At 37.1% G+C, this 25,990-nt stretch overlaps 1 protein-coding gene across 1 annotated transcript in view; it reads left to right on the top strand.

The window, feature by feature from the left end:
• Positions 1 to 25,990, top strand: part of camta1b (calmodulin binding transcription activator 1b) — a gene marked incomplete at its 3' end in the record, with an annotated part of 324,758 nt that overhangs the window by 205,631 nt on the left and 93,137 nt on the right. The window contains exon 5 of the mRNA XM_079395968.1: positions 8,977 to 9,112. Within this exon, the coding sequence (XP_079252094.1) occupies positions 8,977 to 9,112 (136 nt within the window). The remainder of the gene's footprint in view (positions 1 to 8,976; positions 9,113 to 25,990) is intronic.

Here is a 25,990-nt window from a genome sequence, read left to right as displayed (position 1 = left end):
TTCACTCATTACAGAGAATTGAAGAATCGGTTCCCTTTTGAATCGAAGTGGCCACACAAAACAGGCTGAACTGTAATTCAATATAACTAATGGATTCTGGGAAATTAAGTTCTATTACACTGACCCTCAAAAGAGAGCTTATTTCTGATTAAATATATAAACTGAATACAATTTGGAATTTCATTTTAATTCTAATTCCTTACATTCAATTCAGAATTGCAATTCTGCAACCTCTTTGCTTCCACAAATCAAACTGAATTCAAGTTCAGGCATGAAGTTGGTTTTTAACCCCTTTACTGTCATACCCAAAATAAACACATTCTCGCTTCAGCTCTGAATCTGCCACAGCCCTGCTTCACTGCCATCAGATGCTGCGATTAGCAACGCATCTCGATAAGATGCTTGAACACTGATGGAATTTTGTCTCCAGAAACACCCTCAGCACCCCCTCAGACAGCAGAAATCAAATTCTGTTCAATCAGACCCACAATTACATTAGATCGCATCCAAAAGCAGCGCACCGACGGCGCATGTGCTCATCCGCATGTGTTTTTGCATTCGACGTGTACCGCAGTCCTGTCACCATGGTAATGAGGTGATTGATTGATTGATTATGATTGCTGACATTGAGGGGTGGGCAGGTGGGAAAATACATGGGGGGTGATTTGTTACCGTCTGCCACCTCTGTTATCGCTTATTAAATCAACAGGCAAGGTGAGGAGATATGAAAACAGGCGGAGAGAGGCAGGGCTCCTGCAAGAATAAACAGCTCAGCTCCTGTGCCATATGGAATACCAGTCCTTTAGGTGGCTAAATGCCAGCATGACTGTACACACACCAGGAGCCTCTGTCTGTTAACAGGTATCAGATGCTCCGGTGGTTGAGTCAAACGTTTTGATGCTCGGATAAGACGCGACTGAGTCTCTTTTGTGTATGTGCGTGTGCAATGCAATAGTTGCACTTCTTTAGGGATCTTTTAAGTCATTAGGACCTGAGCACCGATGGTGTGACGTGACATTTTATGTACTGTAATGTAACAGGGAACCATTAGCAATCGTTATTTGAAAGTGACGAGGACCCTATTGGAATTGCTCCAAGTACATGCTCCAAAACGCATGAAACTTTGCACACGGGTCAGAACTGGCGAACAGTTACATCTGATATGGGTTTCAGAAGTGGGTGTGGCAAAATGGCTCGATAGCGCCACCTATAATATTTCAAAAGAATGCGCCTCGAGCTACGTTTTACGTACATGCACGAAAATCGGTACACATGTGTAAAACACCATTACCTACAAAAAAAGTCTCTTGGAACAAAATCCAAAACCCAACAGGAAGTACGTTATTTTGAATTTCCTGTACGATTTTTGAGCAGTTTTTGCAATTTCCAGGTCTCGTACTTTGACGAACTACTCCTACACTTTTAATCGGATCGTCTTCAAATTTGCTGCTTGTAATCATAAGGCCTTTGCGATGCTAAAAGTTTTCGTCAAGGGGCATGTCCCTGACGGCCTGACAAAGTTTCATGTTTCGCCATGAAACAGGAAGTTGCTGTAACTCAGGCAAGCAATGTCCGATCTGCACCAAACTTCACAGGTTCAGTCATGAACACATACTCATGCCCATATTCAGTTATAGTCATAGCGCCACCTGCTGGCAACAGGAAGTGACATGTTTAACACTGTTATGGACTCCTAGGAACGTATTAAAAAGTGTTAAATAGGCTGGCAACATGCTACAAACATACTAAAACTTGCTAGCAACACTTAGCTAAGTGCTAAAGCAATTAATGCAGTGAAACAGGAAGTTGCTGTAACTCAGGCATGCAGTGTTCAATCTGCCCCAAATTGAAAAAGTTTGATGAGAGTCCTCTCCTGAACACTTCTACATACCTGTATTTGTTTATAGTCATAGCGCCACCTACTGGCAACAGGAAGTGACATGTTTGACACTGTTACGGACTCCTATGAGCATATTAAAGAGTCTCAACAAGTGTTAAATAGGCTGGTAACATGCTAATAACATATTAAAATAAGGTAGCAACACTTACTAAGTGCTAAAGTATGCTATTAATATTATGAAACAGGAAGTTGTTGTAACTCATGCATACAATGCCCAATCTGCCCTAAACTTCACACGTTTTATAAGAGTCCTGACCTGAACACATCTAAAGGCCAATATCCAGTTATAATTATAGTGCAAATACCATGTTAAAGTAACTGTTGTTATTTTTTTTAATAACAGAACCAGATGCTACTTGTTAGATTAAATTTAGTTACTTTTTGGTTATGTTTCAGTAGTGTAATAAAATAAAAAATAGGCAGTCTACAGTATACACTACACATTATTCAAGATTTAGTAAACAGTATTTGTTGATGACTTAAGGTAGGTTAAATGGCCAATAAATAAAAAAATTAAAAAAACTTTTTCTTTTTTTTTTGGGCCTTCTACTTTGGCCAAAATGTGGAATATACAACATACAGCATATTTCATAATTGTTCAAAATGTTCCCCACAGTGCGCTTGACATGGCCTTAATTTGTAGTGCGGCATTTTAAAAAATAAAGTGTTTTGACTTATTTAATTGGGTTGCCAAGACCTAAGACATTTTTACACAAAACTGGATAAAAATACAAAATGCTCATTCATAAAATATATTCAAGATAACAGCTGAATGGCAATTAAATGGAATTGCTTGTTAGTATTGTTCCATATTATTGTTTTAAATGTTTAGTTTGCATAATGACATACTATTTCTAAACATTAGGCAGTATACAGTATATACTACACAATATTCATTATTTGGTAAGCAGTATTTGTTCATGTTCACATCTTTGTATTCTCTTTCAAATACAAAAAAAGACAATTTTACACAAAATTTGATTAAAAATGCAAAATACCCACACTGTAAAAAAAAAAAAAAAAAAAACATTTGAGCCAACTTAAAATTTTAAGGCAACCAGCTTTTTGCAGATTTTTGCTTATTTTTGTAGAAGATTCTCAACTTTTTGTTGTATAAACTTAAAACAAGAAGTTGAGAAAACTCAAAAATCTGCTAAAGCTGGTTGCTTTAAAATTTTAAGTTAGCTCAAATTTTTTTTTTATAGTCCATATTTATATCCAAGATGACAGTTAAATGGCAATTAAATTGAATTTCACTTGTTAGTATTGTGCCATAGTACTGTTTTAAATGTTTATTTTTCTATATTGAGTATTTTAGATACTATTTCTTAATAAGCATTCAGTATACCATACTGCACATTATTCAGCATTTAGTATTTAAGCAGCATTTAGTAATGTTCATATGATGTCATTTTATTCTAAACATTATGAAATATAGGTTAAAAGACCGCTTATCAAAAACAGTACTATTTGTACTAGAACTGAAGTACTTGTACTATTTATGTAGTATATAGTATGATTGCCCTTTTTAGAAAAAAATCAAGCTTTTTGACTATTATTTAATTGGGTTGCCAAGTCTTAAGACATTTTTATGGAACATTGGATTGAAAATGCAAAATACACATATTTATATCCGAGATGTAGCTGAACGTTAATGAAATTGAGTTACTTGTCAATAGGGTAGCATACTATTGATGAAAACATTTATCGCTGAAGAATAAGTTTTGTTTTGTTTTGTTTTTTCACTTAGTATTTATAACAAAATTGGCAGTGTACAGTATATATAGTGTGTATTATTGAGTATTTAGTAGTCAGTATTTGTATTTGCCTAACTGCTGCACCAGGGCACTGATACTTGCACATTTTCATCCGTGTAACATCTGTTTTCACAGGAGATCACTTGCGCAAATGTTGGAACATCCCAAATTTGGCTGAAGCCTTGTGTCTTGCTTTTTGCGTTTACCGTTGTAATTATGCTGCTATTTCCACAGTGTCTTTCAGGTGTAAACGAGCTTTAACAGAAAGCTCTGTCACCACCACAGCACAGGCGCTTTATTTATGTGTAAAATGAGTGGAATAAAATGAATAATTTAGGAACCTGTGGTAAGAAGGCATTTTCTAACTTTCCTGAACATTTCCCAGGTTGCTAGAGGAAAATCTAACATGTTGCCAGAACGCCGTGTCTGTACGTGCAGTTGTGCAATTTCGCCCTTTGATATTGTATTATAATTGGTGCCTTAAAATAAAATACACCTGCTGTGAATTAGGGTGGCCTGCAAAGTTATTCTGTTATTGCATTATAATATCCTTCTAAAACATGTCAGCACTCAAGTGCGACTACTACAGAATTGATGTATTATGAATGCATTCTAAAGCATTACAATACCATTTATTATTCATTATACAGATATCTAAAGCTCTGCTGAAGTCTTACACGGTTATATCGACTGCCTGTGTTTAATCAAACATATGCCGCCCTTTGAATAAGACATGCAGTATTCCCAACCACATCCCTTTAAGAACATTTCTTCCCTGCCCTTATTTTCCATTTCTGTCTGCTACATTAAGTCGCTGAAACAGAAGAGGCGTCCTGTCATCCGAGTGTGATAACAGAACGGTGAGCTTTCCCTTTGCCCTGCTTTCCATGTATAAATATGTATAATTCTGATAAGATTAATTGGATCTCCTAAGTACACAGAGAAGGAGAGAGAAAGAGGACGCAGAAGAGAGCTCTTGTTCCGGCTGCTTTTTGGAAATGTGCTCCAGGCCCACCTCACATTCCCCTGCTAAAGTGCTGCATTTTTTTATACAACAAACTGCCTTCAATTAAAAAAGAAAATGGCTTACCCAAAGGTCCCGAGGAAAAAGAGCCGAGCAAATGGCTTAAACACACTCACAATAAATAGTCCTGTTAAAATATTAAGCATTCTGAGAGGTGTTCGATACAAAATGCTCACCTGTGTCTTAATGGGCAAACATATTTCTTTTGAGTTTCCACTGCTAAGAGCAATTATAATCACTTACTGTGTGAGGGAATCTGTTGGAAACATTCTCACATCATATTTAACAACAAAATCAAAATAAATAATTTAAATTTTTTTCATAAATAAAAATAATAAAAATAATAATTAAAAAAAATCCCATTATTATTATTCTGTCCATATATGCATATCCATATCCATATATGTGACCCTACCTGTGAAAACCCAGCTAAAGTAATATTTGGGTGATTTACTATTTTCTGCATAAAATCATCCATCATAAGGTAAAGAACATTCTGTGAAAATGTAACCTTGATATCGTTAATACTGACTAAGACCATGTCAAAGATTGAAATCATAGTGAAATTAATGGTTGAAATCAAACTTTGATGCTTGTTATCTCATAATTAGATTTTTTTGACTTTAGCCTGGATTTCACAGACAGGGTCACATATGTTGAGTCTTGGTCCTTGTACGGGAAATGCAGTTTGAATTTTGATGGTAACACTTTAGAATAGTGTTCCATCATTAATGAATAACGCAATATTAGCACTCTAGTAACTACAAGTATCTAACAAGAAACTCTGATTAATCAATTAGTAAGTAATAGTGCTTAGTCGAATTTGGTAGTTCACTATTAGCTAATCAATAACTACATTTACATGTATGCATTTAGCAGACGCTTTTATCCAAAGCGACTTACATTGCATTCAAGTTACAGTTTTTACATTTTTTATCAGCTCTTGCTTTCCCTGGGAATCGAACCCATGACCTCGGCGTTGCTAGTGCTAGCTCTACTATTTGAGCTACAGGAAAGCACTACTATTTTGTCATACCTCCCTAAGAACTACTATATACAGGTTCATAATTGATATGAATAATACATAATGTATCATTAATTCTAAAGTGAAGGTCATGGTAACCCACTTACAATGACTCAAGTATTACCAAATTCTTCAGAATGAATTACTAATTATTTGGATCCGTAAAGTGAAGATCATGATAACTCCTCATTGTAAACGTTGAGGTTTTTGTAAGGTTCTGGTTAGTAATTAATTTTGCTAACACTTAAATCAATGCTAGTGGGTGACTGTGATCTTCACTTTAGAATACTGATCCAAATAATTAGTAATTTCTTCAGAAGGATGTAATAACACATGAGTCATTACTATCCAAAACCTTACATATATCTCAAAAGCTTACAATGACATCAGTCAGTATTAGGAAGTTATCGTGCTTTTCACTTTATAGAATACTGATCCAAGTAATTAGTAGTTCCTTTAGAAGGATTTGGTAATACTTGAGTCATTACTAGTGAATTATCATGATCTTCACTTTAGAATTAATGCTACATTATGCATAATTCACATTAATTATGAACCTGTATACAATAGTTCTTAGTAGTTCTCCAGGAAACATAAAAATTTGTAGTTATTGATTAGCTAATAGTGAACTACCAGTTTCAGCTGAGCGCTATTACTTACTAAATTGTTAATCAGAGTTTCTTGATAGTTAATAGTGCATTAGTCATTTGTTCCTGTGTAGTTCTTCATAACGATGGAACAGTATTCTAAAGTGTTACCATTCTGACTTATTCTGATTTCCTGTCCCTGTTCTGATTTTATGAATAAAAATTGTCAAAAAGTCCAAAACCTACTACAAAGCAAAGATCAAGCGCATCTCTCCCACACATTTTTTTTTTCTGATGGTTTCTGAGGCTACATGGCATGGCATGTGCTGGCAGGCCACTTCTGCCTTCCACATTTGTTTTGGCAAACGGCACCCAGGAAACATTCCCATGGCATCGGTCGTCACCGGTGAAAAATGAGCACAACCAGCCAATGCACATGACAGAACCTATAAACAGTCATCGAACCAATTCCCATTAAGTACAGTCCCAAGACCGATTGTTTGTGTGTCAAACCAAGAAGTGGGCAGAGAAGAATTCTCTACAAACGCAGAGCCGGCAATAAACCTCCAGTATAAATGGGAACGGACGGGCCACATAAAGGGCCTCAATGTGATATTAATTCTGCTACCGCAGCGGTCTGGAAGGCACTCCGTCAAGCTAACGTGTTTTACTCCGTCTACGGTACGGTTATGATAATAATGAGCTGTACGTTCCTCACATCAGCTCTGAGCTATAGAGGCACGAGTCATTGGTGTGTTAAAGTGTTTTATTATTACTAGAATTATGAATTATTTTGTGGGAAATTCTTTCTGCACTCATGAGTCTATAAATTGAAGGAGGTTGGTTTACTCAGAATGCTCTATGCTGTAAAATATTCTGTGCCACTGACTTAAGAGAAAGTGGCTATTATTTGTAATTTTTTTTCTAATTTTTTTTATTTTAATTTGTGATATATTTTTTGTGTTTGTGTGTATATACACTGAACAAAATTATAAACGCAACACTTTTGTTTTGCCCCCATTTTTCATGAGCTGAACTCAAAGATCTAAGACTTTTTCTATGTGCACAAAAGGCCTATTTCTCTCAAATATTGTTCACAAATCTGTCTAAATCTGTGTTAGTGAGCAATTATCTTTTGCCGAGATAATCCATCTACCTCACAGGTGTGGTATATCAAGATGCTGATTAGACGGCATGATTATTGCACAGGTGTTCCTTAGGCTGGCCTCAATAAAAGGCCACTCTTAAATGTGCAGTTTTACTGTATTGTGGGGGTTTGGGGGGAACCAGTCAGTATCTGGTGTTACCACCATTTGCCTCACGCAACATGGGGCCGTGCATTATCATGCTGCAACATGAGGTGATGGTCATGGATGAATGGCACAACAATGGGCCTCAGGATCTCATCACGGTATCTCTGTGCATTTAAAATGCCATCGATAAACTGCACCTGTGTTCGATGTTCATAACATACGCCTGCCCATACAATAACCCCACCGCCACCATGGGCCACTCGATCCACAACGCTGACATCAGCAAACCGCTCACCCACACGACGCCACACACTGTCTGCCATCTGCCCTGTACAGTGAAAACCGGGATTCATCCGTGAAGAGAACACCTCTCCAAAGTGCCAGACGTCATCAAATGTGAGCATTTGCCCACTCAAGTTGGTAACGATGACGAACTGCAGTCAGGTCGAGACCCCGATGAGGACAACGAGCATGCAGATGAGCTTCCCTGAGACGGTTTCTGACAGTTTGTGCAGAAATTCTTTGGTTATGTAAACTGATTGTTGCTGCAGCTGTCCGGGTGGATGGTCTCAGACGATCTTGAAGATGCTGGATGTGGAGGTCCTGGGCTGGTGTGGTTACATGTGGTCTGCGGTTATGAGGCCAGTTGGATGTACTGCCAAATTCGACTTTGGGGCTTATGGTAGAGAATTGGACATTCAATTCACGGGCAACAGCTCTGGTGGACATTCCTGCAGTCAGCATGCCAATTGCACGCTCCCTCAAAACATGCGACATCTGTGGCATTGTGCTATGTGATAAAATTGCACATTTTAGAGTGGCCTTTTATTGTGGCCAGCCTAAGGCAAACCTGTGCAATAATCATGCCGTCTAATTAGCATCTTGATATGCCACACCTGTGAGGTGGATGGATTATCTCGGCAAAGGAGAAGTGCTTACTAATATAGATTTAGACAAATTTGTGAACAGTATTTGAGAGAAATAGGCCATATATATATATATATATATATAATATATATATATATATATATGTGTGTGTGTGTGTGTGTGTGTGTGTGTGTGTGTGTGTAATATATATATATATATATATATATATATATATAAAAAAAAGATTTCCATTGATGTATGGTTTGTTAGGATAGGACAATATTTGGCCGAGATGCAACTATTTGGAAATCTGAGGGTGCAAAAAAAATCTAAATATTGATAAAATCCCCTTTAAAGCTATCCAGACGATAAATACTGTGTAGATAAATACAGTATACTGTGTATACTGTGTAAATACTGTGTACTCCCACATACAGTACTTCAACTTATTCGTCTTTAAAAAATGTTTATTATTAAATGTATTAAACTATTATTAAAGTATGTGTTTTTTTGTGTGTGTGCTAAAACAAATCCATTTAATCTCTCCCTTTCTCTTTGTCTCAGGCCGCAGAATGGGTCTATGATCCTCTACAACAGGAAGAAGGTGAAGTACAGAAAGGATGGCTACTGCTGGAAGAAGAGGAAAGATGGGAAAACCACGCGGGAGGATCATATGAAGCTCAAAGTGCAGGGAGTCGAGGTGAGAGGCTGTTCCATATTAGTAACACAATACGATCACAAACTCTCCAGAAAACCTCATGGAAGCACAGCCTGTCAAACCATGAGGTTTGTGTGTGCGTCTGGCTTTAGTGCCATCAGACTGCTTGGAAGTACAGGGATTGTTCCTGAACACGACATTGAGGAGAAAACTGGTGTCCATTTTTTTCCACAAATCCTTTGATGGTGCTTTCATCACGTTAACTTGTGTAAGCGAGGATGTGTTTGTGTGTGTATGTCCATTGCACATGACCTTTCTAAGATATGAACACCCCCCCACCGCCAGCGTCCCTGTGCGGATGACTCTAATGTGTCAGCTCAGGCGTGGCCCCTTTAAATGAAGAACCGTAATGAAGCATGTCTCCGGTCCCTGCGTTCCTGCTCACTGCCTCTAATGAAGAGAAATGTCAGCACATTGCCGATTTAGCGGCATGATAGAACTAACGCATGGATGAGTGTGGGCCTTGCCGGTCTCCTCTGACGCTCTACCTACCCGAGTCGTTCACCTGAGTCGTGTGCCTTGATCTTACTGAGCTTTATGAGGCCAGTTAGAGACGGAGACGATATTTAGCGTAATACATTGCTGACATGTGCAGCCTTTACAGGGAAAGATTATGCAAAGATTACAGTTCCATCACTGTTTATTAGCAATTATGTCATTCCAAACCCTATTATTTCTTCTATGAAACACAAAGCATAAAATCCAACCGGTTCTTTTCTATACTGTTAACTTGAATAGCAACTGGGGCTGTCAAAGTCAAAAATTACAAAAAAAAAAAAGTTGCATATGAATCTTGTTCATGTCAAGCGTTTGTTATATTCTGAGTCATATATATGATATCCAGTGATATTTGTTTTAACATGGCAAGCCATGTTTGAATATGTGCAGACAGTATTAAAAGAGATTCTATACAGCAAACAAGTTGTATGGAGTACTTTTATGGCACTTTTTTGGAGTTTAAATGCCCTTTGTAGTATTGAAGAGAGCTAATGTATTGTTAAGTGTGAGTAAATATGAAAAAATTCTAATTTTTAAGTCAACAATTCCTTTAAAATGTCATTTCAGGCAGATTTAAATACCAATTAAAAATGACTCTTTTAATGAATTGTACAAGAGTCAGAATTTAAATGCTTGTACAAACAAATTACTCTTATGAGTTTTTTTTTTTGTTTTTTTTTAAGTATGGAGTTCTTTTATGCCACTTATTTTGTCTATTTTGGAGTTTGAATGCCCCTGGTCACTATATACTTTTATTGTATTGAAAAGAGCAGCATTAATTGAACCAGCTCACAAGAGTCATTTCGTTTTAGTAAATTAGTCCAAATGGTTCAGTGATTAACTGACGGTTCCAGCTCATATGAGTCCCTATTTGAATGCTTGTACAAACAAAACAGCTCTTATTAGTTGGTTCTTTTAATGAATCGTTTGAAACAAGTTGTATCAACTACATTTTACGGTCTATTTTTGGAGCTTTAATGGCCTTGGTCACTATATACTTTAGTTGTATTGCAGAGAGCAGAGTACCTTTCTAAATGTTTGGATTGATGTGATGGTGAGTAAACACGACAGAATGATCATTTTAAATGAGCAGTACTTTTAAAATATAATTTACAGGCAGATATAATGCTTCTAATATACCAATTAAAAATGAGCTGGTTCTTTTTAATGAAGCTGTCAAAATGATTCACTGATTCATTAAGAGAACCAGCTCGTAGGAGTCAGTTGTTCACCTGTTTGTACAAACAAATGACTCTTATGGGCTGGTTCTTTTAATTAGTCAATCAACAATAGGCACTGAGATTCAAAATAGTCAAAAGCTTCAAGGAAGCAACTTCTATTTGAATGTTTGTTCAAACAAATTGCTCTAATGAGTAACATTTTGGAGCCTAATTGTCTCAGTGTATGTTTTTTTTTTTAAAGAACAGCATGAAAATACCCTCACGTCAGCTCAAACATTTATGGAAATAAGTAAATGATGACAGAATGATCTTTTAAGTGAATTGAATTTCCAGCAGATGTAATGCAATTCTACCATTTAGTACAACACAAGCTAAGGAAATATGACAGGCATGAAATGTGTATTTGTCCATCTGTGAAAAGCATTATGTGTGGTGCCGATGGCAGACTCCACTATAGACACTACATCCCTAGGGGCATTTTTCAATGCGGATCATTCCTCCAAATTTGTTTGACATGTTGAAAACAGGGTAGAAAATGGGTGGACAGCTGATGTTGAATCAATAATCATACAAGATGTTTCTGTCTGGAGGGACGGTAGGTCTGAATGAACAACGACATTCTGACTGATGATCGTTTCACCTGCGCTTGGCTAAAAGGGCAACGGTGGCGAGTCTTTTGGTTTGTTTTCCGGTTTGCTGGTCACATTATTACATATTAGGATGTAATATCTTAAACCAGAACTATTCCCAGAGATTTGGCCCTTTGGAAATCTGCATTAAATTTTATATTGGCATTGTCAGATATTTCAGGCCGTTTGTGTGTTCAACTAATAAGCACATTTCTTATTTCTCAATCCAATCAAGTGAAGTAATCCTACATTAGCGTACATTAGGACTTAAATCAGATTCAAATGTGTTTTATTTTGGCTCTATGAAACAAGCGGAAACACACGCATCCACTGAGGGGATTTTGGCACAATGACACAAATACCCAAAGGCTTGAGCGAGAGAGATCAAATGAAAAAGCTCTGTAGATCATCTCTGCAGTTTCTAAATGGGAAATATTATTCAATTTGTAGCATATTTTCCTCCTTGTGTTAGTCAAGCTTTTATTGGAAAAAAACAAATTTTACAACCTCTTTCTGACCATTAAATTTAACAGCATGTTTTTATTACAGCTGCTTTAAGACTACATGCAGATGAGCAACAAACAAATGACTCTTATCATCTAAAGATTCACTGGTTTAAAGGAGACCTATTATCCCCCGTTTTACAAGATGTAATATAGGTCTCAGGTGTCCCCAGAATGTGTCTGTGCAGTTTTAGCTCAAAATACCCAACAGATCATTTATTATATCATTTTGAAAATGCCTATTTTGAGTGGAAGCAGAAACACTGCGGGGTTTTTTTGGTTTTTTTTTTTGCATGTCTCTTTAAATGCAAATGAGCTGCTGCTCACCACCCCCTTTTCCAGAATTGGGCTGCCTGTGCCTTTACAGCTCATACCTCAGATACTCTGCTAAAAAAAGCATTTGTCTATCTGAAATCATGCTTTTTAAACCATATTAGTTTAAATTTGATGGCATGTAAGTAATAAACTACATTTTATTTCATGTCTTTCTGTATTGTTCTTTTTCACTTTTTATGGGTTGGTAGATGCACCGGGGACCCGATTATAGCACTTAAACACAGAAAAAGTCCATAATTTCAGTTGGTTTATACAAACAAATTACTAGCCATGTATGAGTTTTTCTTTTAATGAATCAGTCTAATAGATTCATTCAGTCTATCTTTCATTAGTTGTCTTTGTATTATGTCTTTTTATCTTCTCACATTTAATTCAGACTGCAAGCTCGCAATATACAGTAGGAACTTGAAAGGCAGTGTCCGGAACCAGTTCACCAGAGTTCTTATAAGGGGACAGAAATCAACCCCAAACCTGCCCCTGAGCTCTCCATCGTAAGCCATTCCTGTCCTCTGGACACCAAACACATTAAAGTGCTTTCTAGATCCCCACACTCGCTCTGTTTGCTCTGATAAAGAACTAAGCCTTCATTGGAGTCCCTGGTTACCTAGCGATGGTGGCAGTAGCCATGGGAGCCGTAGTCACAGCGACAGAGAGGATAATTGCAGTAGTTAGGTTGTTTCACTATTAAAGGAAACTAGATGATGGAGCTGTGACTGAAGCCACTGAAGTGGGGATGTGATCTTGAATGTGTGTCACCAGATCTCACTAAACCTGTCAAGAACATGGCCGGGTCATACTTTTTCCCAAATTCAAAAGAAAGAAAATAAGAAATAGTTTTTTATTGTATAACAAAAAATAGGAATAGGTCTATTTCTTTCTTTCTTTATTTTAATTTCTTTCTTTCTTTATTTAAATTTTTTTATTAAAATTTAATATGTATGTAAATGTGAAGTGAAGTACTGCCAAGTATGGTGACCCATACTCGGAATTGGTGCGCTGCATTTAACACATCCAACGTGCACACACACAGCAGTGAACTCACACACCGTGAACACACACCAGGAGCAGTGGGCAGCCATTTATGCTGCAGCGCCCGGGGAGCAGTTGGGGGTTCGGTGCCTTGCTCAAGGGCACCTCAGTTGTGGTATTGAGGGTGGAGAGAGTGCTGGTCATTCACTCCCCCCACCTACAATCCCTGCCGGCCCGAGACTCGAACCCACAACCTTTGGATTACGAGTCCGACTCTCTAACCATTAGGCCACAAACTGTTGTACCCATATCTCTGTTTAATCCGATTTGCTCTGTGCCATTTGCTTTTGTTTTTTCATCAGTTGTGATATTTAAGCCTATTATTTAGTTTATGTTAGTTTGTCTTGTTTTGACAGGCTTCGTGAGACATGTGACGTAGCGCGCGTGCTGTTGTGGAAACTAATTCCACCGGTCCAAGTCATCTAGCAAATAAAGCCTCTGTTGTGTGCATTATGATTGAAAGTACACACACATCTGTTGAGTGTAGACACACACATACACCTCCACCCGAAGATGTAACAGATGTGCATCCGTCGTGTGAGTTGTTCCATTCGCCTGGAGACTCGCAGATTAAACCAACAGGAATAAATCAAGGCTATTAGAATGGCTGCTAATGCCTAGAGAAAAGTGGAGAAACATACAAGCTAATGCTGCTTGATTAAGGGAGGGAGACTGACCAAGAAACAGCCAGTGGAACTGGCACATCTTATGTCTTTTTTTACCTCCATGCCAGTAGGGGGAGAGAGAGAACTGATCTAGTATGAAATATTTTGTGAAATTGTGGTTTATAACGCAACTGTAATATATTGCATCTAAACGAGCTGTATTCACAGGCAAACCCGTCATTTAAACACATTTCGTCCACATGCACAGTGTTTTGCCAGCATTTCCTAAAGCTAAAATCTGCTAAATGCATTCATGCACTAAAACTTCCCAGACTCGCGTCCCTCCGGGAAGTTCCTGCTTACAAGTTCAGAAGTCGTAATTATGCTGTGATGTGGCTTCAAGTGATTTTGCTTGGACTCACTTCTTTTTTTCACTTTCTAACAAAAACAGGAAGCTTTTTAGCTCTAATGCAACAAAATACAGTAAATGGTAAAGGATGTACATTAGGTGTGTAGTTGATGCTTTATCTGTATTTTATCATTTTTATGCGGCCATAAAGAATGATTGGAAATGTGGTTTAGTCTGGCGCCTCATAAACAAGCTAAATAAGTAGTATTTCCCAGCAAGTCCTATCACTATTATTCATCTTCAGAAAACAAAATGCATAGAAGTCAAACTGTTTGGTCACTGTTACGACTTCTCCATGATTCTTTAATTTAGTCAAAAATTGATTTAATGTACATTAGAGTGTCTAACTATGAGTTCAGAGTGGTTGTTATGTAGCTAATAAGGTGCTCTGAATATAGATAGGTATAGGTAGATGTCACATTCAATCCATCCAGAGGGGTCGATGCATCCGCCATCTTGGAATGCATGTGTCGTCACTCACAATAAAAATAAATGAGTTCCAGGATGCCACAACAATGTGCAGCCTCTGGTTGTAAAAAAACACTGACATTTAAATTTCTGGGGGAAAAAATGGGTAAACTTTCACAGGTAAAAATGTGTTGGTTTGGATTTTTAATCTGTATTATAGTATAGGTTTTTAGACTATAGTACCTTTTAAATGTTGTGCTAGCTAACAGCCACTAATAGGGTATCTACCTATACATATCTATGGTTCTGAGTCGTTGGCTGCCAGGGTGTTGCTGTGTGTTCTGAATGGTTTCCAGGGTGTTGCTATGCAGTTTCTAAGATGTTTTTGGTAGTTACTATGTGGTTTTTAAGGTGTTCCGAGCATTTGGTTGTCAGTGTGTTGCTATGTAGTTTCTTAGATGTAATTTGTAGTTGCTATGCAGTTGTTATAGTGTTCTAACTGGTTGCCAGGGTGTTGCTATGCAGTTTCTAAGATGTTTTTGGTGGTTGCTATGTTGTTTTTAAAGCCTGGAATACACTATACGATTTTTGCCCTGATTTCCCCCAATTTTACAGTCTGAACAATTTGACACTAGTTGAGGAAAGTCAGAGCCAGTCTGTAGATTACAGCTGACAGATTCCACAGAAAATCGCGTAGTGTATGATGGTCACAGTCTCCGATATTTTAGCTTCAGACTTTGATTCCATCCAGTCGGAGGATACATGTTTGAATGTTTCAAACATGTTTTATATTTTAGCCGATTTTAGAACACATTGTTTTCATTTGTCATGCGTCTCCTTGCAACAAGGTGCACATTTCTGCATGAGTTTGTCGTGATCGGAACAACTTTAAAGTCTGGTAGTGTATGATCCTTGGTCATGTAGTGTATGATGCCCAGTTTTCCTTGGTCACTATTTACAAGGTCGGTAAGTGTATGATGCCTGGTGTTTTAAAAATCTGTTCAGATTTAGAAAATCATGTAGTGTATTCCAGCCTTAAGGTGTTCTGAGTGGTTGGTTGCCACGGTGTTGCTATGCAGTTTGTAAGATGTTCTTGGTTGATGCTATGCAGTTGATATAGTGTTCTGATTGGTTGCCAGGGTGTTGCGGTTTCTAAGATGTTTTTGGTGGTTGCCATGTTGTTTTTAAGGTGTTATGAGTGGTTGGTTGCCAGGATGTTGCTATGCAGTTTCTAAGATGTTATTGGTAGTTGTTATGTGGTTAAGGCGCTCTGAGCGGTTACCATGGTGTTGCTGTGCAGTTTCTAATATGTTCTTGGTTGTTGTCTTGGTTGTGTGGTTGGTTGTCAGGGTGTTGCTATGCAGATGTAGTGTTCTGGGTGGTTGCTTAGTTGCTTTTGATAATTGCTTGTATTTATCTACGGTGCACAAAATGCATAGAAACAAATCTGTTTTGCCAATATTTACAGTTACAATTTATTGTGCTTTGCCTAGAAAGTAATTGGAGAGCATCTGACTGCGGTCACGACATGAGCTTTCCGGCATGACTCGGAGGCCAGAGCTAGACCACAATCCAGCAGAAGCCGTTGTCCAGGTTTGAGTGCAGTGACTCAGCAGGTGTGTTTGTGATAGTACTGATCTCTCCTCTCACTGATTCTCTACACACCCCTCCTCCACGTCCTCACCATCCGCTCAAATAAATTTGGAACTCGCAGCAGGTAGGTGTATCGAACCCAGAGTCCCTGGTGTGGAGGCTGGAGAAGAAATAGAGGCAGAAATCCAAAAAGAAACTTTGTGAATGAGTAAGACGATCGTGGGGGAGCCTCTGAGGAGAGCAGCGAGAAAGCTTGTGAGGTACAGAGCAGAAAAATAAAAGCGTATGGATTATTGCTAGAGCTTCTGGGAATTCCCGGAGCGGGAAATAATCATAAAAGATGGCTGCCAATGGTGCTGGAATCTGTCAACTTGTGTTTGTCATCGAGTTCCATCGCTCGCTAACTCTGTCTCGCTGACTTTCATATGCTTTTTGTGGACATGAAACAGCATATTGTACATTTGTCAAAGCTAATCTCACCCAGCTCAGGGAGCCAAAGTTTCTTGAAAAGAGGAACCATTTTCCCCAAATTATCCCAGTCGGTATCAGCTCAGGCTAATGTGCTGCTTCACATCTTTATGTTAGAGTAGCGCTGCCATAAACACATTAAATTCTGTACAAACTTTTGTTTGATTGGGCTACAAGCAGACACTAATTTGGAGGAATGTTTCTGCGCTACTTAAACCTAAATTGTTTAATCGTGAAACAGGTTTCTGTGATTGCACAGATATAATGAATTCACAAACACTGCAGTGTTTCTTTTTTAAGACAAAATCTCTCGTGTAAGACGAGATGTAGCTCTTGGTTTCAGTTAGATGTCAATAGTTCTCAAGACATTAGACTGTGTGTCTTACTCAGCACTTTAGCTGTTAATAGAGTTGGGGAACTTGGAATCTGACTTAAACTTTATTGTCTGCCAGTTAAGATAAAGAGCCTGATTTAAAAAAATAAAAAAATAAAAACACAGTTCAGCGTTTCACATATCATTTATGTACGTGTCGCAATACACACTAAAGTAAATCCCTAGCCTTGAGAAACAGTGCTGTAGCTAATAATGATAAATATTAATTGTGCTTGCTTCATCTCAATCCACAGTGTGCAAAATAATTATTCAGTTTGAATGTAAAACTGGACTTTTATCCTGACAGGTAGGGCTGAAACAATTAGTCGACATTATCAATATTATAGACAATAAAAATTTGAATGGTTGAATAGTCATTAGGTCTCATATGACTTAATGTGAGGGCCTGTAATAATGCGGTTTGACTAGTGTGGCGATGTAGTACAGGACTGTAATTCAGCTTTCCTGAATGCAATTCAATAGAAGAAGACATGCCTATGAGAAGTTAAAACGAAGCCGAACCTGTAGAGTTTGGGAAAGTTTTACAAAACTACAAACAGCAATCAATTTACTGTTAGTGAACATCCCGATGCTGCTGAGAGTGACATTTAGATTAAAATGTAAATATATGCTGCATGATTTCCTCACAGTAACGAAATAATCACACAACAAACATGGTGAGAAAACAACTGTTAAATGATTAGTTAACTTCCACAATAAAAATGTCCTGATAATTTACATCCAAGATGGTCATGTCTTTCTTTCTTCAGTTGAAAAGGAAAACATTCCAGGATTTTTCTCCTTATAGTGAACTTCAATGGGGATCAGTGGGTTGAAGGTCCAAATTGCAGTTTCGATGCAGCTTCAAAGGGCTCTGCATGATCCCAGCTAAGGAATAAAGGCCTTATCTAGCAAAAAAATCTGTAATTTTCTAAAAACAATTTAATAAAAAAAATTATATACTTTTTAACCACTAATGCTCATCTTGCACTCACTTGACCCTATCTTTTTGAACCGAAGTACACAGACGAATAACTAACCACACATTACCTTTTTAACATGATTGCGCAATGCGTGAAAATGCGCTTGTGCATCGCAGAGCTAGTGCAAGATGAGTATTTGTGGTTAAAAAGTATATAATTTTTTTTTTTTTTTTTTTGTAAAATGGTCAATTGTTTTGCTAGATAAGACCATTATTCCTCGACTGGGATCATGTAGAGCCCTTTGAAACTGCAATTTGGACCCGCTGATCCCCATTGAATTCCACTATATGGAGGAAAATCCTGGAATGTTTTCCTCAACAACCTTCATTTATTTTCGACTAAAGAAAGAAAGACATGAACATCTCGGATGACATGGGGGTGAGGAAATTTTTATTCTGGAAGTGAACTAATCCTTTAAGAAAGCGATGTGGAACACGAAAAAAAACCTTGTCAGTGTTGCTTTCAACTTGACTTTCTCTAAATGCTCTATATGTTTATGTATAAAATATTTTTAGCTAAATAAAATGAATTGCAAAAGCTGATTAATCGATCAAAGCGTACCGATTAATCGGTGAAATAATCAACGATTAGTCAATTAACCATTCTAATAATCATTTGATTATCAGAGTAATCATCTGTTGCAGCCCTACTGACTAAGAATTGATCTGAATTCAGTGGGTCGACTATGTGAGGCCTGTTTCATGGGCGTTCACATTCCTCCCTGCTTCTACCCAACAGGAAGCTTCCATAGATTATTTATCTGTGCTCGAAGGACTACGTGGCTCCTGCATTATTCACAGTGTAAAAAGCAAGAGAGGCAATTTGGTCCGGCGTTATGTTCAATAAGCATAGCATCAATCCCCAGCCATGACGCAGGGCTCCGGTCCGGGCTGTGGAGGAGGTCAGGGAGACGTATAAAGTTGCCTTGTGTGCTTTCCGCTCCTATCTCTGGCTGTAAAACAGATAAGACGGACGGCAGCCCAAGTGGTTTCCCGAGCAAAAAGATGCAATCACGTTGGACTCACCCGGGATAATCGAGTGTGGGGAAATAATATTTTATTCAATCAATGAGGGTCAGTGTTCTGTGATGGACTGTTATGATCTCTCCGCTCTCTTTTGAATCTCCTTCGAGTCTGTTTTCTTTGTTTCTCAGACTACATATGATATTCTTGCTGAATAATCCATTTTGGAGCCTGATCGAGGATGGGTTTACATGCATTCAAACTCTGCACACACCTATATATAAATATGTGTGTGTACTCGCACACACTGATACAGGCGATGTCTTGAGACCCAATCGATACGCCTCTCTTCTGCAAAGGCTGAAGGAGCCATTGAGATCATTCTTGGCTTGTGGCCACAAGCTCTTTTATCCTTCAAAGTGTGTGTGTGGCCTTCCAGTATTGATGTTGTGGTGTGTGCCATGTCTGTGTTTTATTGAGTTTGTGTACAGCGTGTTGTGAATGCTGTGTGTCTATGACTCAATGGAGAGAGAGCCCATATACACTATAAAAAATAAGTGTAATTTTAACTGTAAAATTTTGTAAAATGCTGTTAATTGTACAGTTTTTATAAGTAAAAATAACAAATCAATTACAGTCAAAAACTGTAAACTGATATTCCCAGAATTCCCTGCGTGACACTCCACATTTTAAAGTATTTTGTTTAAATAATCATGTTTTTAATAGTTTTGTTATCAGTTATGTACATTTGGGCTTTGTTACATCTTCTGTTGTTTAATGAAAGTTTATTGCATTATTTAAGTATCATTTATGTTTCCATGATGGTGTTTTGTGTTTGCGTGAACCTTCTATATATTAGTATTTACTTCTGCTTGTGGCGAAGCTACTTGTGATGAGCTTTGATTCTTCATGTGGCCTTCTCTTTTACCACCTGCATTATTATGGTGGTTGTCAGTATGCTAAAGGTACAAAACAGATTTTAATAGCAGTGTGTTGTTGAATTTAGTGGTTTACATTCAAATTTCCCTGTTTGTAAAATTTACAGTATAAAACTATAATTTACAGTTTTGTTCTGTAAATGTGTTTACAGTTTTTCAGAATTTCTTACAAAGTTATTCTGGCAACCACAGCTGCCAGGATTATTTTGTAAAAACTACGGATTTTTTTTTACAGTGTACATTATTGCCATATCCTCTAAAAGAGCAACTGATACAGTAATTTCTCCTCTCTATACCATGAGCATCGTTTATTCTTGATAGATATTAAAAGAGGGGTTGAGTTTTATTTTGGTCTCATTTTAGATTACAGCATAAAATAAAATGAAACATAAAATACCTCATTTTAAATAAAATACAATTTAAAGCTATACATTTATTATTTATATTTAATTATATTATAGATTTTAATTAATTACATTTTAATGCAATTAAATATTTTAACTCCAAATATTTTAGTTAAATATTGTATACTCTTAGGTTCACAAAACATTTTATATATATATATATATATATATATATATATATATATATATATATATATATATATATATATAAAACAGACATCACTTAATTAAAACAAAATGCTAGCTAAATATTTACCTATATTTACATTTTCATAAACAAAGATTTCTATTTAATTAAATATTTACCTGTGTTATAAAATAGACATCACTTTATTTTAAATAATATTTATGTATTTACATATATTTATACATAATATTTCTATTTTCCTTCAAAGCTATACATACATATATGTATATTTATATATAAAATAACTAATTATCAAAGACATTAGCAACTTTTACTCTCTACTTTGCTACATTTTTGAATGAGTATATGTACTCTTTACTCCACTACATTTGAAATGAGTGTTGCAGTTACACATTACATTTTGCATGGCACATAGCTTTTCTGCAGCAGTTTATTTATGCTACAAAAGATGTGATATCGCCAACTACACGGCACTGAAAGCACTATATCTTGTGCATTTTGCCCTTACCCAAACTTGTCAACAAGGCTACTTTACGTGAACGTGAGTTATGATATGAGGACATGACTGCAGCTGGCAATGAGGCTGAAACCAGCACATCCAGTGCAAGAAGACTGACTTTTTAATTTTACCTGATAACCCAGTCAACAATTTGATCTCGCGGTGAGCTCACAGGATACTCGTGATGTGGTCACAATGTGAGATGACAGTGAACTAAAAGTGTGACCTCACTGTGTGCTCATACTAATGTGAGGTCAAAGAGCACTCACGTCACAGAGACTAGGTACCCAGCATGCATTGCAGCATGAAGCTTTTGATTGTCACCATTGTTGAGAATCATACACTCATGTCTCTCTTTGTGTTTAAATGACAGAGTAGTTCAAAATGTTTGTGTCTTATCGTGTTTTGAAAATCTGCTGGGTCCTATACTGTGTAATCACAGAGCTTTTGTAATTAAAAACTTTAGATTAATAACTCCTCGCAAAGACTGCATACTAAATGTAGGTGATGATTGCGCTGTTATCATCACTAACAAATCAATATCACCTGGTTTCAGTCTCTTTTTGGTTTTCCTTGCCATAAGAAGGGTACCTTCAAACACAGTAACAGCAACCAAAAAAAGTATAATGTAATTAGAATGGTGTGATGCCACTGTGATCATTGCATGTGTTGACTGGTATTATTTTATTCATCTGTTATACTGAAGAGCCTTTTTTTAAAGGATATTGTTTTTATATAAGTGTGATTGCTCTCCTCACAAATCAGCTCTTTCTTGTTTTTGTTGCATTTTCTGTGCCTTGTCTTGGTCTTTTTTGTCACTTCCCATTCTCCCGTGATGTTTGTGGTCAGTTTGTATCTTGTTCAGGTTGCTAGCCTCCTGTACACTGTATATACAGCCCTAGTGTTTCTTTAGTTCTTTGTGAGTTGAATGTAGTGGTTGTCTGTTTGCCCGTGCTTCTGTTCTTTGTTCCCTGTGGTTTTTGGTTTATTGTTTGTTCTAGCTTTTCCATGAAATGCCTGCACATAGATCCTGTTTTCCCCAGCTTCTCCACAACGTTACAGTTTTTGACTGGCATGTCTCTTTGACTTGAGCATCTTTGAATCTATATTTAGTATAAGTACAAGTGCTGTTAAAATCAGATGATCTAATACTTTTACTCAAGTTGTTTTGGAATTGGTGACCTGTAATTTGAGTAATTTTCACTGTTAGGTATCTTTTACTCAAGCATGGTTTTCAGGTACTCTTTACACCTCTGATTATAGTTTGCACAAAACTTTAGCAGCTGCATAGCACACAAGAACCAGCTTTAGTATGGAAAGCACCACTCACATGTTTCTTTAATGTAAAAACTAGTTCAAAACTACGTCATTTTTTATTTTATGTCCATATGTTTCCCATAGAGTTTTTTTTTCTAGAAAAACATGTGACTCTTTGATTCAGAGCGTCTAACAAGCCTTTCCTACAGAGCGGCAAATTGAGTCGCTTTTCAGGCTTTTCACTTTGTGTTTTTTGTGGCATGACAGGCAGGTTATGCTTGCATGCGGCCGCTAATACCCTCCCGAACATGTACGGTTGATCCGTGGAGCTCAAAAGACCCGTCCGAGTAAACACACTAAACGCTCATAAACACACACCATACTGACTCGTTCAGCCAGACATCTGACGTGAAACACAAAAACAGAATTACGTTCTCAATCCAGAGAGGCCTTTCAATGTGTAAATCACAGAGGAGAAATGCGCAGCTCACGCAAGTGTGCAAAATAAAGTTTCCAGAGGACAGAACAAGAAAACAGGGAGAGAGAGCAAGAGGTATTAAGCAATAAGGCATTCTTGGTTGTTCTTTGTTGTGATTTTAAGCTCTGTTCCAAAACCTAGTGAGCTGCCTTACTGCCTAAAAAGGCTGCTGTCTTTTAAGGGAGCAAGTGACAAGTTGCAAGTGACAGATTTGGAACACTCAGCAACTATCATGCAAATAGCACCTACTATGTGAGACAAACAGGACACTTGACTCACAGTTGAGTGAAATAACATTTTAGGTAAGATGGACCATTGACATTTTTATTGAATTAATGTATATGGATGTATCAATATTTCCCTCCACCACAATGGATGCAGTGGAATTCAGAATTATTATAATGTGTATTTTAACGCTGATGTATTGCCCAATCAGCATCTAGGACCAAAACTATCCGTTTTATGTGTTTAAACATGATGTGAGGGCAGTGAGGAAGAAAAAGAGAGAAACGGACCGAGAGAACTCGAGTGGAGGATACACAGCCTCAGGCAAACAGAAAACAATTGTTTCACTTCCACCCGTAACCTATTTCACCTTTAAACAGCAGATCTCTTTCACTCAATTAATTTCTGCACACTGGCTGTGGAGTGCAGTGGAAAAGGGCTTTTATATCTGCCTTTTATTTCAGAATTTTCTCACTCTCTGGTTTTGTTTACATGCCACTGTTTGTTTTTTATTCTCTTCTGTTGTGAGGACTTGTGGACTTCACACATTGAAAACACGTGGGGGCGGATTCACTAAACAATCAAATGATGGAGAAGAGTGTTAGAACTCGGCACGTGTCCAGACCTACTATGAGGAGCTTTTTTGACATGTTAAAGAGCCAGTGTGTAGGATTTCTTTAGTATGGAAGCTTGCTTGCACCACTTAATATAAAAATGAAAAAAAGTTAATCGCAGCTTTGTAATTGTAATTTTACATCTCGCAATTCTGACTTTTTTTGCGACATAAACACGTAATTGCATGTTATAAAGAAGTGTGATATAAATTTACAATTCTGACATAAAGTCAGAATGATGAGATAAACTTGCATTTCAGAATTTTCTTGTCATAATGGCATGTTCATATCTTTATAGCATGCAATTGTGAGTTACAAAGTTAGAATTATGAGATATAAACTCGCAATTTCTAAGGAATTTTTTATTTTTTTTTCTGAGAATCAGACTTTATAACCCACAATTGTGAGTTTCTACCACACAATTCTGAGAAATGAAGCCAAAATATTGCGAAAAAAGTCAGAACTGTGAGATATAAACTTGCAAATTCTAAGAAAATAGAATCTTGTTTTCTCTGAATTGAATTTTATAACCCGCAACTGCATGTTTATATCTCACAATTCTGAGAAACAAAGTCAAAATTGTGAAATATTAATTCACAATTGCGAGAAAAAGTCAGAACTGGGAGTTTCTACCTTACAATTCTGAGAAATGAAATCAAAATTGTTAGATGTAAACTCACATTTGCGGAAAAAGTCTGAATTGTGAGAAAATAGTATTTTCTGAGAAATTACAAGGTCAAAAACAAAGTCAAAATTGTAAAATATAAATTCACAATTGTGAGAAGAAAGTCAGAAATGCGAGTTTCTACCTCAATTTTGGGAAAATGTCAGAATTGCGAGATGTAATCTCACAATCGTGAAAAAAGGCCAAATTTTTTTTATTTTTTATTTTTTTTATTCAGTGCCGGAAACGGGCTTCCATGCTTTAGTTAATCAGACTCTGAAACAACACAGACAGCATGTGCAATCTGTTCTTAGTGAATTCTCGTCATAGTATCTTGGAAAGCCATTCAAACTCCCAGAGCAGAGCCACATACATGCATACTATAGCAAATCCAAAACTTATCTGCTCTTCCATTCTCGGTCTCTCCCGCTCCACCCTCTGCCTCCTGCATAAACACATTCATTTGCATCCTTCAAATCCACAGACAACAGAAGATGACACCTAAAAAGCCATGACGAGAAACACACTTTCACATTTGCATGCGAGCCTCCCTTGTCCCCTGAGCTGCAATATCTGCTTGTCAGAGATTGTTTTTGCTGCTTAGATATGTTTTCCGCTGATTGACTGCAGGACTAATGACAAACCTGTTCTGTTAGAAGGAATGGAAAATCTTACTCCGTTGGCCCGTCCTGCTCTATGAGTCACGGGGTTGTGCTGCTGTACTAGTCCTCTGATTCAGGGGTCAATAGGTCAACTGCGGGCAGCCCGCCCAGTGACCTCTCATCAGTCTCTGTCGTTATGGTAACAGTGATGCTTCAGGTAGAGCAGACGTGTGATTATCCGCAAACAGGTTTTCCCAGCTGAACTCCCACTGTCTTCTGACACGATATGGAAGAGAAAATTGTCCCGAGATGAGCACGAACAAGTGAATCACTGGCGGCCGGTGACTCATCACCCGCTGTTCTTTTATTTGTCAGTGTCCAGTCATCATGACAGTGGGCTGTTTTTATGTCGTCTCAGTTTAGAGCCCAGAATGCTCATTTAGGGACCCAGAATATGGTTTAGATGCAATTGTATGCCGAAAGCAGAAATTCATTGTGTCTTAGATGGTCTAGTCTGCATTGGTCTTATAAATCACATTTATTTGTTTGTTTGTTTGTTTATTAATAATGATATAATATATACATTATACTGCTACAAATAATGACTAATGACTAATAATATTACATGATTAATAATAATAATAATTATTATTATTTATTATTTGTTATAATGTTTAATATTATTCATATTAAAATGAATATACATTTTAATGTTATAGGTGATATTATAAATCACATTAGCCTACATTAGCCTTATAAATCACAATTTATTCATTTATTATTATATATTTATTATTTTGTAGAATTATTTACAGTATATTGATGCTCCATTCTAAAAGTGCAATTATTTATATAACAGTATAGTAGACAAGACTGATAACTTCTGTTATTTGAATATGGGATTTGGTGTGGTATCATTTTTGTTTGATTTTTGTAAGCCCAGTATAGAGTCCAAGAAGCCTGTTTTGAATTTCTGCCCAGAGTGAAATTAAGCGACTAGTCCAATAGTCCAGACCACTGTTTCACTTCCAGGGTCTTACACTGCCAAAAATGA

The sequence above is a fragment of the Barbus barbus genome (assembly GCF_936440315.1).
Source record: "Barbus barbus genome assembly, chromosome: 37".
In the NCBI taxonomy this organism is placed as follows: domain Eukaryota; kingdom Metazoa; phylum Chordata; class Actinopteri; order Cypriniformes; family Cyprinidae; genus Barbus; species Barbus barbus.
The sequence above is the reverse complement of the archived record's forward strand: the minus strand, read 5'-3'. Positions and strand labels throughout refer to the sequence as shown.